Source organism: Octopus sinensis, linkage group LG5 (genome assembly GCF_006345805.1).
Source record: "Octopus sinensis linkage group LG5, ASM634580v1, whole genome shotgun sequence".
Lineage (NCBI taxonomy): Eukaryota > Metazoa > Mollusca > Cephalopoda > Octopoda > Octopodidae > Octopus > Octopus sinensis.
In genome coordinates this window covers 66,874,445-66,892,470 of record NC_043001.1, presented here as the reverse complement: position 1 = coordinate 66,892,470, position 18,026 = coordinate 66,874,445, and the positions used below count along the sequence as shown (strand labels likewise).

The 18,026-nt window shown below is 35.0% G+C and overlaps 1 protein-coding gene across 13 annotated transcripts in view; it reads right to left on the bottom strand.

The window, feature by feature from the left end:
- LOC115211639 (pleckstrin homology-like domain family B member 1) overlaps positions 1-18,026 on the bottom strand; it is a 487,008-nt gene that overhangs the window by 146,690 nt on the left and 322,292 nt on the right. For all 13 annotated transcript variants that reach the window (XR_004999075.1, XR_004999074.1, XR_004999079.1 and 10 more), the window contains one exon: positions 12,405-14,080. Coding sequence is in view for 3 of the 13 variants with exons in the window: in XM_036502721.1 (XP_036358614.1) it covers positions 12,405-14,080 (1,676 nt within the window). In the remaining 10 variants the exon portion in view is untranslated. The remainder of the gene's footprint in view (positions 1-12,404; positions 14,081-18,026) is intronic.

Genomic DNA, 18,026 nt, shown 5'->3' with positions numbered 1-18,026 from the left:
GGAACATAAACCCAGATATGTTACAATAGGAGTTGTGATGCCCTCAAAAGCTCCCTTGTGTTGAAAGTAGGTCTCTATGATATTAAGATTGACCCTAAAGATCTCTGCTATCAGGATGGCTTCTCATTTTGCCTCTCATCCCGTCTTAGTCAATAAAGTAGATGGTTGGGCCAAAGTAGTTGACATTATCTTAGAAAGTGTTGTCCGGTATGGCTACAGTCTATGAAACCAGTAAAACAATTTAATAAGTGTAATCTTAGTCTCATAAACAAAGGTATCATAAATGTATAACATTGTCATGACTATCTTAAATCAATAAATAAGCTCTGCAAATAAATACTCAGTCCTCCACTATATAACCTTGACAGGTCCATAAGTAGTATTCCTACAGAGAGAAGATCACAATACATACTGTATATTTTTGCACCCAACTCTACATTGCACACAAATCAAATCTTCCCCCAAACTGTTCATTTTAGCTCCATCAAACTCACTACTATGCTCACAAGAAAATTCCTATCAGATATTAAACCTTCTGGTAGGCAATTCCACTAAGGATACCCAAGGGAGTGGGGGTATTAAACCTGATGATAGATTAAACCGGATACCAAAGGACAGGGATGGTGGTACCTTCTGAAAGCTTCCAAACAGTTTCTCTTTACCAAACTCTACTTACATAATGGTTCCAATCAAATCAGCAATAGAAAACTGAACCCTAACCTACAGTGTTGTGAAGTGAACTCAACAACACAGCCATGGATGTGATTCTTCACTGGTTAGTAATTACCTGGATATCCACAATGACATACATTGTCATCATTGCTTAGATGGTAGCCATGCTGATCTTTCAGATGGCGGCCATATTGATCTATTTATTGCCTTATATAGCCCACCTAATATTATCTAAATCAAACCCAAAAATAGTAACCAAATCACATTCTTACTATTTTTAAAATGAAGTAACAATAAACAAGGTAATCCACAGAGCCTGAAAGAAAGATAAACACAGCTGAAAACAATAAGGGTTACCGACAACAACAAAAATCAGTAACAATCAAATTACTTATTAATAAATTAACTGAAAGTATTTTCAGTTGAAACAAATGATTTAGAATGACAAACCTAGCACTGATTCAGGATAACAGATAGAAATATTGCAAATAGAAGATTAAGTGTAGGGAGTAAAAGTGAAGTGAGGAAGGAAATGTAGTGAGAAGATGACATAAGAGAAACAGTGAAGTAGGAGGGAGTGTAGTGATGAGAGAATGGTGGTAACAGTGTAGATTGTAATAAATATGTATGATCTATTAGCATCCTTAAAGAAAGAAGAAATTGATGATACTTAACTATTTCAGTGGGGAAATGTTCCAGAAAGATATCTGACCAGACAGATGGCATATTTTCACCTCCCTTGTTTCACAGGTACACAACAAATGCACTAACTACCTTACTTTGTGCATGCAAGCACTACATGCTATGTATTTACATATATATATGTTTATGTGTGTGTGCAGGTGGCTGCATGTATACAGATATGTTCACATATACACAGGCAACACACACACACACACATATATATATACACACATACACTTGCTCTTCCAACCAACCCCAAATCAGGGTCCAACCATCTGGATGAAAGGAACAAAAACAGATTTATACAAGATTTGATGGGAAGTGAGAAACTGTTGTGAGCAGATGTCAACTTAAAGTGACTGGAGGGGGTGTCATTAGAAGATACAAACAGCAAAGAAGATTAGCAGTGGTGAAGTAGTGGTGTGGTAGGGAGAAAGAGGATAGAAATGCCTTGTCGTATTTAGTTACAATATACTGAGTTCAAATCATACTGAAGTCAACATTACCTTTCATCCTATGGATGGATGGAAGAGAGGAAGGAAATCAGTAAGATAAAAAAGAAACACCAAAAATGTCTATCTTGTGCCAATGATAGAAATCACATAAAGACAAATAAAGGCAGAAATACCAGTACCAAAAGTTTCTGGCCTCTATATTCCAAGTTCAAATGTGAGTGTGTGTGAAATTAATAGAAGAGACAAGAGGAATATTGGAAGGGCAGGACAGTTGTACCCCTCTATATTCTGAGTTTAAATCTCACCAGGGCTGACTCTACCTTTCATTATTCAAAGGTCAATAAGATAAGTAGTACTGTAGTACTGGGGTTGTTTTAATTGACAGCTCCTGTCCATTATATTTGTGCCTACATTAGAAATTATTATTGTTACCTTCATATATATATATATATATATCACATACACATGCACACATACAAATACCACACCTATTGCAAATACTCTACAAGTGTTAAACTAACACCATGTTCATTGTACTTTATTCTTCCTCTGTGGTTCAGTTATCCAACCCATGCTAGCATGGAACATGGATGTTAAATGATGACACTGATGACAATTTTATGCCCACTTTCCATGCTTTTGGTTGGATAGAGTATTACAGTTCACATCCTTTCTCATTGGAAGCTACTGCTCTCATACTTGAACGCATCACTTAGCTTGGTTTCTAAGAGTCAATATTCTTCACATCACCAACCATTTTACAGTGTGTATTGTATGCATTTTCTCAAGACACCAGCACCAGAAAGGATGATAAATCTTAGGAGAAACAAGACTTATGGGACCACCCAACCCTATGCTATCTCTGTTCATTCATTTAAACAGTGTGCACTAGGTACACCAAGTCTTCAGTAAGCTATGACTAAAAGGACCTCTCAACCCTAATTCCCCATCTCCATCACACACACACACAAAGTGCAAAGCTGAGAGGATCGATTAATTTTATTGAGGGTTTGACACTGCCATATTGCTGATGTTATGAAAAAAACACATTCTTGGTGTTAGAAAGTGTACCCAGCAAGCTAGGATACAAAGTCATGAGTGAAATGTGACCCCCTAATCCTTGAGGTGAAGAGCACCTCCAAATATGTGCTGATGCCATCTGTGGCAACCCATTCTATACATGCCAGCATGGAAAGTAGATATATGATGATGATGATGATACATGTGTGTGTGTGTGTATGCACATGTACACACACACATACACTAAGCATCAAACAGGTTTCATTGCCCAACTTGTTTTCTAATTATTCATAAAAACTTACTTTTACAAAGAACATTTATCATTTAGGAAAAAAATAGTAAAAAAAGGAGATAAAAAAAGCCTTTCAATATTTTAATTAATTAAAAACCAACTATTTTCTTTTTTCTATATGTCTTTCTGTTTTTACATTTTTTCTAACATATTTTATTTTTCTCCTGAAATATTAGAAGGAAACAAAATTTAAAACAAGTAGAAATGATTTCAAAGTATTTCTTTCTGTAAGGCAAGATTGATGAGATTAAGGTGTTAGTGGTGTAGCAGACACAACAGATTTTAAGAGAGAGAACATGTTGGCCTCTAGGAGGAAAACTGTCTCCTATTGTTGCTAATGGTATACAGATGGAAGAGATAACTATTTTCTATATATATATATATATATGTGTGTGTGTGTGTACACATACACACACGTATGAAATCTGTCAAGTGGATGACATACATAGACTTACAGAGACAATAAGTAGTAGCTAGACAATATGTAATGGCTTTTGTAGTTAAAAAAACAGTAATTGTGTAAAAATGCTAATTGTTGTTAATGAGTTTACAAAAAGACTTATAAAAAAAAGAGAAAACTAAAGATTTTTATCTTGGACAGTTTGAAAAAATATTTCTTTTGTTTAAATAAACAAATTATGTGTGTTATGTATGTATCCATACATGTGTGTGTGTGTGTGTTCATGATATGTTATATAGCACTGAACTTAAAAGTGTCTGTTGCTACTGTTGTGAATAAACAATAATAATAATCTTTCTAGTATAGATACAAGGCCAAAAATCTTGAGGGATTATGTTTAGTTGATACTATTCATCCCAGGTATATGAATGGTACTTTATTTTATCAACTCCAAAATGATGAAAGGCAAAGCTGACATTGGCACGATTTGAACTTAAAACATAAAGAGCTGCAACAAATACAGCAAAATATTTTTTCAAATAATATAACCATTCTGCCAAATAATAATGATTTCAAATTCTGGAACAAGGCCAGGAATGGTTAAGCTAATTACATAGACCCCAGTATTCAACTGGTACTTATTTTATTCATCTTGACAGGATGAAAAGTAAAGTTGACCTTGACAAAATTTGAACCCAGAATGTAAAAAGTCAGAAGGAAAGCCACTAAGGCTTTTCACATTCTGGGTTCAATAATGATACAGATACGAAAATGTGTTTTTCATACACTGGCAATTATGCTAGCACTATAAAAAAGAAATACTAACAGACAAGAGAGGATAGAGACATACACCAGAAAAAGTCTCAGAAAATGGTAAAGTAATCATATTCTGGAATATATCAATATACACAGACAGGGGATAGAAAATTAATAACTTTTAACATTGATTTGGTCTGAAGTGGTTGTATCTTGGATATTGTCAGATTTTTCAAACTAACCCAGCACCACAAGTTTGTGATTCCCTTCTTTCTTAGTTATACACTACCTCCCACTGCTTAAAGAGATGAACTGCATTTCCTATGGTACATATTTTACAATGTTTTATACTGATCCAGTGAGGGCCATCATTGCAGAATACAGAGAAGGGTATCAGATAAAATTCAAAACTATCAACCTGAAGCAGTCTCCCAACAAACTAGAAGACAAAACAGCTATAAATCCCAATATTTGGCTTTCCCAACTAGGCACAATATCTATAATTTACTGTATCTCCTGGTTTTAAGAATAAGTACATCATATCACATAGGTATAGCATGTCATAAGAGGTGACTAAAAAGGTTGGAGAGAGAAAGGGCAACCAGCCTTAAAAAGCCTCACCTAGCCTATATCAGTTTGAAGAAGCAAATGTAAAACTATAGAATGACGACATGAAATGATGAGAAAAGTTGAACTCAATACTCTCAGATTTTAGATATTCCCCTCACTGCCAATATATTGGTTGATCCACTTGTCCCACTCCTCACCACTGCAAAGGCAGGAGGGCTCAATAATTGGTAAAGATCAATCGTGAAAATTAGAGTACAATACTCTGATTATTAGAACTACATTAAAACAAAATACAATAAGAGCTTGTTAGTTAAAAGATTAAGAGTATCTTACCTTCTCAGATTCTGGTAGTCCAGTTAAGGTATAAGATATTGTGAGAGGGAGAGACATGTTTTTATGTCTATCCTTCTGGTCTGTATGTTCCCCCCACCCAGTTTTGTGTGTTAATATTTATATTTATTGTCACGTTGCTGCTGTTGTGTTAGCACATTTAGAATTTATATACCCAAATTAATGAAGCAATGACAAAATATAGGAAGACAGTTTTCCTAGAAATTTTTATTTGATAATTAGTTAATTACGCGAAAGTTGATATTATTGTAACAGCTAAATTATAGTAAGAGAAATACTAATTAGGCAGAAATGTAAATTAACAAATTAACAAAAAGTCCAGCAGTTCAAGTCGGTAAGTTAAAGCGGAAAATATTAACAAATATAAACTATTGAGAACATGTAAGTTGTAGAAGGTGAGGCAAGTATATTGGGCAGTGAGCAGCTACTTCTAAAGACACTTCTTACAAAGGTAAGTATGTCAACCTGAGAGAGAGGAGGGAGGGGAAGGAATAGCAGAGTAGGTAATGTTACTTCTTCAGATCAGCTGTTTACTTTAAGAGAGAAAGGTACAACACAGAGAAATGGAAATAAAAGGGAAGGAAAGTAATTCCTTGATGTGAAAGAGGAGGGGGTGAAATGCTGTAGATAAACTATAGAGAGTGTGGAAGGAAGGAGACAGTCTAGATAAGGTAGATAAAGTTAAGTAGAGAGTATGAGAAGACACTCCAGTTAAACTAGAGTGGGAGACATCTGCTTGAAACAGAGAGTGTAAGCATAGGAGGGAGGGAGTTATTCCAGTTAAATTATTAAATGTGAGTGAAGGAGGGAGGCACTCCAATTCAACAACAGATGAAGCAGCGATTTTGAAGATTAAGAAACTATAATAAAGATGAGTTGGGATGAAATTGAAATTCCAAGAAAGATTAAAACCAAGGAAAAATAAGTAGAGGTGACACAGTTACCATCAGAACCATCAACAACACCACCACTGACACTGCAACCACCATCATCATCATCATCAGTATCACCACCATCACCATCAATACTACAACATCATCAGTGTCACTGTCGTCTTGTATACAGGATGGTCATGGATGGAATACTTTTGATTAAAGAGTTGACATAGGGTTCAACTACAACATAGTAGAATTGAAAAGTAGAAATAATTGCAGTATAGAATGTCCCTTATAAGGAGACAATGCCAGGTTAAGTCTGTTCTAGAGGCAGTTCTAAATTGTCTCCTTATAAGGTGACAATCTCTGGTTAAAAGGTAAATATTTTAGCAAGAAATGTCAAGTTATACTGAAGTTTAGTCATGAGAAAAAGAGTTAAAGAAATTAACTAATTAACTAAATAAAACTAATGAGATTAGTTTAATCATATTTTTTGTAATATAAAACCCTATCTTGAAACAGATATCATTACACCTTAGGAAGGTCACTGTGTCAATACAAACACCGTTTGTAGTTTACATCTTTATTGTTTATTAACCAATAAACTTTGAAAATCTTTTACTATACATCTGAGTCCTTTTCAACACTTTCTCTACAGTAGTATCTATATGTATTTGAGTTTAAGAGTGTGTTATCAGGTCCCTATTATGCATGGAATTGGAGTGGTGTTGCCATGTGTTTGTGCCTCTCGTACTCTGCATGTGTCTCTATAACCATATTCAGCTTTTGGTACTGCCATTTATATGTGTGTGTGTGTGTGTGTGCGCACACATGCATGTACTATAACCATATCATATCTAGTACTATCCTGTGTATCAGTAAGTGTGCATGTGTGTGTGTGTATATATGTGTAGCTATATCATTTCTTTAGTATTTCCCAATATGAATCCATCAGCAACACAAGAAAACTTCCAAGTTCCATCCAAGTTTACAGTAGCAACAGAGTTTACAGTATATCTGATCACTGTTCGCTTTACTTGCAACAATGATAAATTGAAGTTTCTCCAAATGTTTATAAAAACAATGAGGCATCACACAAGCCTTAGAATCATGAGTTTGAGTAGTCTTTAATCATGCACAAGTATCTGTTACCAGATCACAAGAGAATCCAAAATATCACATACTATCACATTTTAACAAAAATGGGCTCAGATACTCTAAGTATTAACAATGCTAACCACTGACTGAATAATAGTAAACTAGTCATCACAAAGTTATAATAAAGTGTTGACTTATTTTGTTATTAATAATTATTCAAGGTAGGACAGTTATTCGACTCTAAAAAGAACAAAAGAAGTAAATTCAATTAGGTAAGATGATGCTAATCCATAATAGAGTGTGGCCACTACTTGGGATTCTCATGACTGGAAATTTCAAGGAATTTGAGTATTTCATTGTATATTATTACAAAAAATTATTCAAAATGGGTAAAAGAATATTGCTATAATGTTAGTACCTTTGAAGCTAAGCAATATCAACATTATATATTGATGGAGTTTAGTAATTGAAAACTTTTTCAGTTGTTTTGTAGTCAATTCTGACATCTTGATATTTGTGTCATTAGTAAATTCTGTTCTAATTAAAACTGAACAGCTAGTTTTGTATATATTTTCATAGATTTAGTAATATCAAATAGAAATGATGCACTACAGAGACAAGAGTCCTTGCAATATCAAATCACTTGAAAAGATTCCTATAAATGGCTACCAGCACAAAAAAGAATCACACTTCTTACAGATCAATAAACAATAGGTTTCTTATTTAACCTTTTGGAGCCTCATTTGGAGTTTCAGTGCCAAAAAGATGGAATCCTTTTCAGAAGCCCTACAGAGGGCATGCACTTATTTTTCAAAAAGTAATTATAAAAAATTAAGTAATTACTTTACCCTATTCTTGTAGGAAATTGAATGAACTAATACAATCTTATTTGTCATTCGACATTTCAGCTGGTTGGCCCTATCGTCTCCTAATCAACAAAAATCTGCTACTAAACATATTTATTAGAAACTATAGCTCTCTACAGTCAAAGAAGAGAGAATTTTACTGTAGATGCCTTGAATAGAATGTTTGCAATTGCTAAAGAGAATTGATGTTAATAATTAGATATAACAAACAAAATAAATGAAGAAATGAAACGACCTAGTTAGGGAGATAAAATTGCTTATATGAAACAATTGTCATAATACCTTACAGATAAAAATCACTTGATAAATGTGCAACACTGAAGCCAGTTTCGTCATAATTCCAAAAGGCCAACTTATTTGAACAACAAAACCTTGGCAGCGACCAACATTTGATCTTGTAGAACTAAATCCAATTGCTGTTAAATTTTGACAGTAGTCAATAATTTAGGCATTACTCTTTAGTATCTGCTCAAGGAAAAGTAACTCTCCAGGGATACTATTCAGTGCTCCAAACATTGTTTACAGTGACTGTAGCACTAAATTCAAAAGTACAGATTATTTAAGCAGATAGGATATCCATAAGATTAGAATTACTCCTTACCATTCCTCATCAAACAGACAAAATCAACATTACAATGGAGTGGAATGAAGAATTATTCAGTTACTTTAATGAATATTAAATCCCTATATTTGACAGCTTTAAACATGCAATTACTTTACAGCTTAATGTTTCATTTTCAACATCATTCAACATTAATAAAGTCCAAATTGTATTATCCTTAATTCTCTGATGATGACAAAATCACGTCCTAAATAGGCTTTCTCTGGGAAAATCAATATTTCTTGGGTGTGAGGTAGAGGAAGGAACAAAATCAGGTTCAATATCAAAGAATGACATTGTAAAGATTCCAGTGATTGAAGTATTTTTGTACTACACATCTTAACTGAACTTGGAATAGGAAAGTATGGTACAGTCTCAACAAGTCATTTATCTCAAATTCTTCGATCTAAGGAACCATTACCATCATCATCATCTTAATGTATCACTATAGAGCTTCCTTGAAGAGAGACATGCACAGTTTGACTATGCAAAAGCCCACTTTTGCTTGATCATTTTCATGTCAAAATATATATCATTTGAAAGTTCTGAATGTGAACTTTCTTCTTATATAGTTTTGATCAAAATCTGACACTTACACATCATGCCAGGTTCCCTCAATCATACATGTATATGGATACATTTTATTGTTAATTTTCACTTAGAAAACAACGTATTTTCTACAAGATTTTTGTACCATAGGAAAAAAATTTCTCAAAAATGCAATAAGGCCATTTCCAAATCTGGCAATGAGATATCGAAAAAGCATAAAGTCAATAAAATGGGTACAACCTGGCTGTTTGTATAAGATTAACATATAAAATTAATAATAATTTTTCAAAAAGTTTTTTCATAAAATGCTTCCCCACTTCATTTCCAAGGCCATGGTGAAAAAAAAATTACAAGAATCTCCATTGAAACAGAAAGTTTAACTTATGTTGGCATCCTGATCCAACACACCATTAAAATTTAATGGTAGTCCATTAAAATTTAATTGAAATGGTATCAAGGCCAAAATCTCAGGATTTATTTGGTTCTATATCTACTACAAATGAGTCAAAACTCAAGTCCCTGTGACTTGTACTTTTGGATTTAGTTAAGACTGGAAACATTGCAAAATTGACTTTGTTATATGCAACATAAATATTTATTAAAACATTGCCAAAAATAAGTTTCATTTTGAAAAAGAAATAGGCAACTGCTATCCCATGGGCACTTAATTTGTGTAATTTGAAGATGATCATCACCAGTTTCATAGATGACATCACAACTATGGCTAATTATTCATTTTGGCCAATTAGGCAAGATTTCAACCAATTAGCTGGCCATTCAAATTGTCATATTTCCTAAAATATTCATCTAAATTTCACAAATGAGGTATCAAAATGTTTCTTTTTGAATGCCCTCCGAGAAAAAGTATGGTAGAAGTCAGATTTAAATATTTTCAAAAATTCATAGTGAGGGCCTATTTTCCCTACATATGCATGGGCTAGAAGTAATTTGTTGAAGTGGATTTTCTATGGTTGTGTGCCCTTTCTGTCACTAACCCTCACCCGTTTCCAAGCAAGGTAATTGAGACATGTTTCCCACAGAAAACTGGAAACAAACCACATTACTTGTATGATAGTGACACTTGTCAAGGTAACCTTACATGAGATCAAGACAAGGACACACACATTCACTCTTATACAATGAGCTTTTTTCAGTTCCTGTCTGCTAAATCCACCCACAAAACTTTGGTGCATCTAGGGCAATATTAGAACTCACTTGTCTAAGATTCCATGCAGTGGGACTGAACTCAAAATCACATGGTTGGGAAACAAGCTCTTAAACCATATAGCCATGCCTATAGTTACACAGCCACATACATATATATGGATAAATAAGCATGCACACACATACACAGACATATTAGGGTATAGATATGTCTGTTAATAAGTTCCTTTCAGAACACAGTTAAGGATTCAGTCCCACTGTGTAGACACCATTGGCTAGTATTCTCCAATCCCTTGTTAGGGAAATTTGGGAGATGGAAACTGGAAGAAGCCCATCATATAAGTGTGTGTGTGTGTGTGTGTGTGTACACATATATGTATGTATATGTATGAGCACACATTCCTCTTGTCTGGATAAGAGTCTGCTGATTGTAATCAAGGGCCCAACATTCATACAAATGGTATCATTTGTTTGCAATGTCTAAGATGTTCATTATTCAACAGAAACAGGGAATTTTTCCCTTGCTTGAAAAAAGATGAGGGTTGGTGTAGGAAGAGCAACCAGCCATAGAAGATTCTGCCTCCATGCAGTCTTTTCTAATCCATGCAAGCATAAAAATGTAGAGGTTATATATATATATATATATATATATATATATATATATATGTGTGTGTGTGTGTGTGTGTGTGTGTGTGTGTATAAAATATATATATTTAATGCACAATATATGGATTTATATAATTGGTGGTAATCACAAAAAATCTCCTTTAGTGAACTGGGCAATAAACCACATAGTAAACCAATATGTAGGAGTGTGATGTAGAGTCCTGTGCTGTTGGATGTACAATAGTACTATCCAATTCATAACATACACACTAGTGTCGGCATGTAAAATATATACTAAAATAATTTTTGCATGATGTTGGCTGTGAAATGGCTGTCATCCTATGGATATCAACTGGTGAAATAAATATATTCATCTCATACCTCTTGATTTGTTTCATATTCTGTATATTTATATTATTATCATCATCCTTTAATGTTCACTTTCCATGCTGGCATGGGTTGGACAGTTTGACAGGAACTGGCTAGGCAGATGACTGCACCATGCTTCTCTGTTAGTTTTGGCATGGTTTTTATGGCTGGACACCCTTCCTGACACCAACCACTCTGCAGAGTGGACTGAATGCTTTTTATGTGGCACCAGCACAGGTGAGGTAAGTTTTGGCATGGATTTTTTTTACAGTTGGATGATGCCCTTCCAAATGTCAACCACTTTACAATGTGGGCTGGATGCTTTTTATGTGGCACCAACACTGGCAGGGTCACTAAGTAACTTGAAAGACAAAGATCCTTTGAGAGGGGATGGGGTATTGGAAGAGGTGATCATGTGCTAGAGAGACAGAAACAGGTGCCATGCTGTAGAGGAGATACATGGTTACCTGGTGTGTGTGTGTGTGAGAAAGAGAGCGGGGACAGTAAGAAAAAGAAGGAAAGTGGAAAAGAGTAAGAGTTCAAGAAAGCAGGAGAGAGATGGTGGTGAGTGCCAGGGCATGTTCACAAAGAACTGGGATCAAAATATAAATGGGAAAGATAAGTGGTGGCAAAGTGGAAGGGCATACCCAAAAGATATGGGGTCAGAATATAAATGGTAGGATATTGCCAAGGTGCATGAATAGGAAGTAGAGACTTCACATGAATGCAAAGAGTGTGGGGGTGAGGTATGCAGTGACTGGTAAAATCTGGGCATATAGAGGTGGTGGGGGACAACAAGATAGCAATGATACAGTGAGCAGGACAGTGAGGATAGGATTGGGGAGCAAGAGGTAACCATCAGCATAGTGCATAAAAAGAAGAAATGTGAGGAAGAAGAGAGATGTAATTTGGTTTGCTGGGGTAGGGTGCAAAAAACATTTTATTGTTGATACATCTGGGGTAGAACCCACAGACATACATCATTGGGAATGCATATATATATATCTATATGATTCAGCCAAACTTTTATGGAACACACAATGATTTGTTATTTATAAATATAGCATCCTACTTACCTCTATGTTAACTAAACTGTTCTCACTTGATGTTTCTACACCGCTGGAAGATGGTGGTCTGTCGACTGATTTGGTGGGACTTAGACTATGCTCACTGTCACTGTTAACTGGAGTTCGACCTCCACTACTCACAGATTTACTATCTGTCACAGAACGACATGGGGACTGTTCTTTGATAGTACCTGTCGATGATGTTGAAGAACTAGATTCATCATTGTGCCAAGAATATCCATTTGTACTCATTGACATCTCCTTTCCAGATAATTCTTCAGAATGTACCATATGCGACTCACAGTGCTTTACCTGATCAGTTTGTTTGTCAAAGGAAGTTACCTGACAATTGTTGATACTTGATGTTAGTAGGCCAATTGCTACTTCATGAACAGCTTCCCCATCTGTGGTGTCTTTCTCTTCAACAGATTTGGAAGCTGAGGCATTGGAATCAATGACAGGGCGCCGTTTTATAGTACCAGTATCCTCTGAGCTGGCATAAAGCTCTTCTTCGGAATTGGATGAACTTGATCCAGCTCTTCTGTTTTGTAATCCAAATATGCCATCTTTTGGTGTATTTCCAGGTGATGAGAGGCGCGTTAATGATCCATTAGTTTTTATTTTATTCATGGAACTTCGGAAGTCAGTTTTATCTTTTTTGTCATTAGCAGTTAATAAATCCAAATTTATTTCTAAAAGTGAAGGTGGCTTGATATTTCTTGTGGTTGGCTGTGAGGTGCTGTGAGTAGAAAATAATGGATTGCTCTTTGAAAACTGTGGAGTTGTATTATTGTTTGAAGAAAACTTGTTTACTTGGAATGGAAATGGATTTTGGTTGATATCTCCAGAGTTTTGTTTCTCCCGTTCAAGCTCCTGTTCATATTCAGCACACATGCTTAGAATTTCCTCCAACCGTTGCCTCTCAAGAACCTCTTGTGCTTGTTCCCTTTTGCGCTGTTCCACAATTTCTCTATGACGAATGGTCAAATCCTGTTGACTAGACGTCAGTTCATTGAAATCAAAATCCATTCCTTCGAATGTGTTACGTTTTGCTTCTTCTGCTGTCGTGTTTCCATTCATCATTGAAGAATTGTTTGGTACAGGCTGAGTCCCATTTCTCAGAACTGATGAGGCACTGACGGTGATGCTATTATTGTCTGTAGGTTTACTATATGATGGGCTAATAGAGGAGATGGAAGGAGATGGTGTTGAAACTGAATTTGAAGATGGGTCCCGAGTGGAGGATGAGGTATCAGAAGAAATGCTGCTAACACTTGTCAGAGATGATGAACTATTTGAACTACAAGTGCTAGACACTCGGTCAGTTGTGTTGTGAACAAGACTAGCTGCTACTCTTGTTGTTTGTGTATCACGGAGAAATAATTTCTCTCCTATATGGAGCTGATTACCAACACGAATTTCAGGAGTTCTAGGAGAATCAGCTTTAGCGTTGCTATTTGAAGATTTCGGCTTTCCTTTGGAAATTAGTTCAAATTTAGAGACTTTGTTTAAGAAATCCTCCTGTTCTAAACTGTCACGATAGCTGTCTTTGTTGACAATCTTTGGGAGCTGAGGACGACTGCGTGCAGTTGGACGGTTTTCTGTGCTACATTTAGTTGTTGGAGAGGGTAATTTCACCTGAGCTTCAGTAATCATTTTCATATACTCGGGGCTTTGTTCGAGTTCTGAAAAAATAAAAATGAAAAAGAGGTTTTCATTAATTAAACTGTTTAAGTTTAGTTTCGATAAAAATAGACATTCATAATTATCAGATAATAAAAAGAAAGGGTTAAAAGAAATTTAGGAATATGAGTTTGTTTGTAATGAAAAACTGAAACAAAAACATGTGAATTCCTTTGAGAGAAAGTTTATTTCAAAATGGACAAAGGGGACTGTCCTTAAGTCTTGTTGCTGACCTAACAACATCTCTGACCTGGCAACAAATGAATGAACAGGAATCAGTGAAAGGCAGAGAATACCCTTTAGTCTTTTTAACTTGACTGTCTCTCTAGGGTAGAAGGGTTATTCAGTCATAGAAGCTATGCAAAATATGGAACATTCAGGACAAACATAAGTCTCTAAACCAAAGTAGCATACTAGCATAATCTAACCTATAGCTGTATGGTAAAGTAGGTACAAAATTATGGTGGTAATGATGATGTTAGTGGTGAAGATAATGGGTAGGTGAAAGAGGAAGCCATTGATGATAATAAGATAAGGCAATTTGGAAACTATCAGAAAATAAAATTGAAAGACAAATACAAGAATGGTCAGGTAAATAATAATGCCAATTCTCATTGCTATATGTAGATAGACAGAGAGCTAGAGAGACAGATAGACAAACGGAAAGGTAGACAGATAAATAAGTAGGTAGATAGACAAATGGATAGATAGGCAGACAGGTAGTTAAATACAGAGATAGACAGGCAGACAGGTAGACAAGCAGACTGATAGATTGATAGATATACAAATAGACAAACAGATAGATAGACAGGAAGATAGTTACATAGATAGCAAAATAAATACTTAGTTCATTAAATAGAAAGGTAGTTATTTATACAATTACATAAATAGACAGAGAGGTAAATAGAAAGGTAGATAAATATATTGTTTGACAGACAGACAAGTATGTAGATAGTAAGTATGTAAGTAGCAATATATTATTATAGAAATGTTCTCCAAAATAAGATCAAGGAATGTTTTGAAAAACTTCTATAAAACCAAGTTTTAGTTTATTTCTTTGTTACTGGAATGTTTAAGGATGGAAACTAAAGACTAAAGAATATGAACATGAATTAACCACAACAACAATAAATGATAATTAAATAGAATAGGAAGAGATTAGGTGAAGAGAAAAAAGGGTGTGGTAAAGAAAAGATTCTGACAAGGTAAAAATACAAGAGAAATAGTCTGGAAGCAGTCATAGTGAAAAGATTTTGTAAAGTAGGAGTTGGCAGAAGCAAGGGAGGTGAATAATAAGACCAAAAATATAACACATTTGAAACAAATTACAAAATGAAAGAAGGGAAGGAGGTAAAAATAACATTAATAACAAGAATAATATCTATAACAATACTGTTAATAACAACAACAACAGCAACAGCAGATAACCATGGAAATAATGAAGAACAGATGAGAGTGGAAACATCCTGTAGAAAATAAAATGAGGGTTCTTCTCAGCTAGTGTGGTTTACAGTAATTAGTAATAGGTGACCAAGTGACTGGTAGATGGCAGCAGTTTATATTCAGGAAATAAAGAAAACAAACTTCAGAAATAATATTACAACATGATGTGGTGGAGGGAGAGAACCTAGTGATTGTGAAAATTATCAGAGATGGTGTTGCTGCACACACGCACACGCACACACACACAGTAGGAAGAGGTTGTGGTGAAAAGCTGAGTAAATGCTAAAGCAAAATGTAATTTAATTACTTTCAGAATAAATAAAACTAATAAGCAAATATGGTTAGAAAGAACCCAGTGGGTTCAATTATAAGAAGATAGCTTGGTAGGATTTATGGTTTTGACAGGAACTGGTAAGCCAGGGGACTGCACCAAGCTCTGTTTTGGCATGGATTTTATGGCTAGATGCCCTTCCTAGCACCAACTACTTTACAGAGAGGTACTTTTTATGTAGGTGATCAGGTGATTGGCTGGTTTCTTCAAGTTCATGTTGCTTACACACACACACACATGTATTTACACATACAAATCTTAAGTATAAGTTCATCAGAGGAACTGTATCATTATTTCAAAGTTGCAACCTAGTTGCACCATGTCATGTTGATTCTAGTTGAGAATTATGTTAAAGGTATACATGTCAGTGGAATATTCAGCCACTTAGCATGCTAATTCAATGAGTAGGGCTTTCCATTCACTGAACAACTGAATGCTCATACATCAAAATTGACAGGAGAATCCATCATTATATATATATATATATATATATATATATATATATATATATATATATATAATCATTTAATGTCTGTTTACCATGCAGGTATGGTTTGGATGATTTGATAGGAGCTGGTAAGGCCGGGGGTGGGGGTATACAAGGCTCCATTGTCTGTTTTGGCACGTTTTTATACCCCACCCCCAATAATATAACCATTTCATACCATTATTTCTGTACTGCCTAAATAAGATCCACCCATCACTCTTCCACTTATATTTACCATCAACCACTCCCACCTCATGTTTATATTCATTTCTCACTCTCTCCTCATACTTTTGCAACCTTACCCACGCATGCTGATTTTCCTACCTCCATGCTTACCACCAATTTTACCCCACTTTGCAACACCGCTCCAGTTGCCCACTTATGTAAAATGTGAGGTTGCCATGGATCTCTTCAACAACAGTAAACTTGTTTCTGCTCCTCTCTATCAAACTTTCACCCATCAACACCTCACATAAAATGACATTCCTCTCTCTTATCCTCTACCCCTAATCAATAGTGTCAGAGATGAAAAAGCACCTAACTTATTTTGTTAAGTGATTAGCATTAGAAAGGGCATCTAACTACAGAAACCATATTGAAACTGAGAATTTGTCAGAAGATCCATTGGATCTTGTCAAAATGTCCAAACCATGCCAACATAGAAAACAGATATAAAAATGATGATATATCTACACACACACACGCGCGCACACACACACACACACACACTTCACATTACACATTTGCTCAGCTTAGCTGTTAACCAACATGTTAAGCATAGAAAATGATTAAAGAATCTATGTTTTGTGATTCTCTAAACACCAAACAACAGAAATAACAACAGTAATACTAATAATACAAAGCAGGATGGTTAAGCTAAGGTATAAAGTAAATCCAGGTTTATTGTGAGACCCAGCTATAATCTGAGGTGGATTTCAAACTGACAGTAGTAAAGATTTATGATAATAACAGCCATCTCTATCAGAATCGCAATCTCAGTAAATTCCAAAGGCAACAAAGACAGCAAGAGGGAATGTCCAGGTATATGATGTATTGTAATGAACTATCTGTGATGCCTATCTGTAGTTAATGGCCAAAAGACATAATTAAGAGATAGCCATTCGTGATATTTACATTATTAATGATGCCTATCAGCTCCAGTCGCCATCAGCATACTAAAACTTAATGTTTGTGAAAAGGAAATAGACAGGGACTGAGAGAGGAATGTGGTGGTAGACAGGTAAAAAGACGAAGAGAGAAACACATATACACACACACAGATAAACAATTAGGAATGTAGATAAATAGATAAGTAGACAGAATGGAATATTTTAATAGAATCTGAAAACTCTAACCTAAGTTACAAATCTACTTGAGACTAGATTTAAAAACTAGGTAACACAATATTTTAAAAACTGTATTTATCCTATAATCAGAGGTTTGTGTTTTCTGAAGAAATAGATGTTTGATGTCAGCATAAAAATGGAGATGAAAAAGAAATAGGGGTAGTATGTCTCTAACAATTAACAAAGTCATTTTTGGATGAAGAATGAAAATGGACCATTTAGCATAAAGTATTAATTGGTAACATCAGGGAAGGAGGAGTTGGATTAACTAAAAAACAAAAGACAATCTAGAGAGCAAAAGTATAGGAGTTGGAAGACCCACTGGCCATTTCAAAGTACAA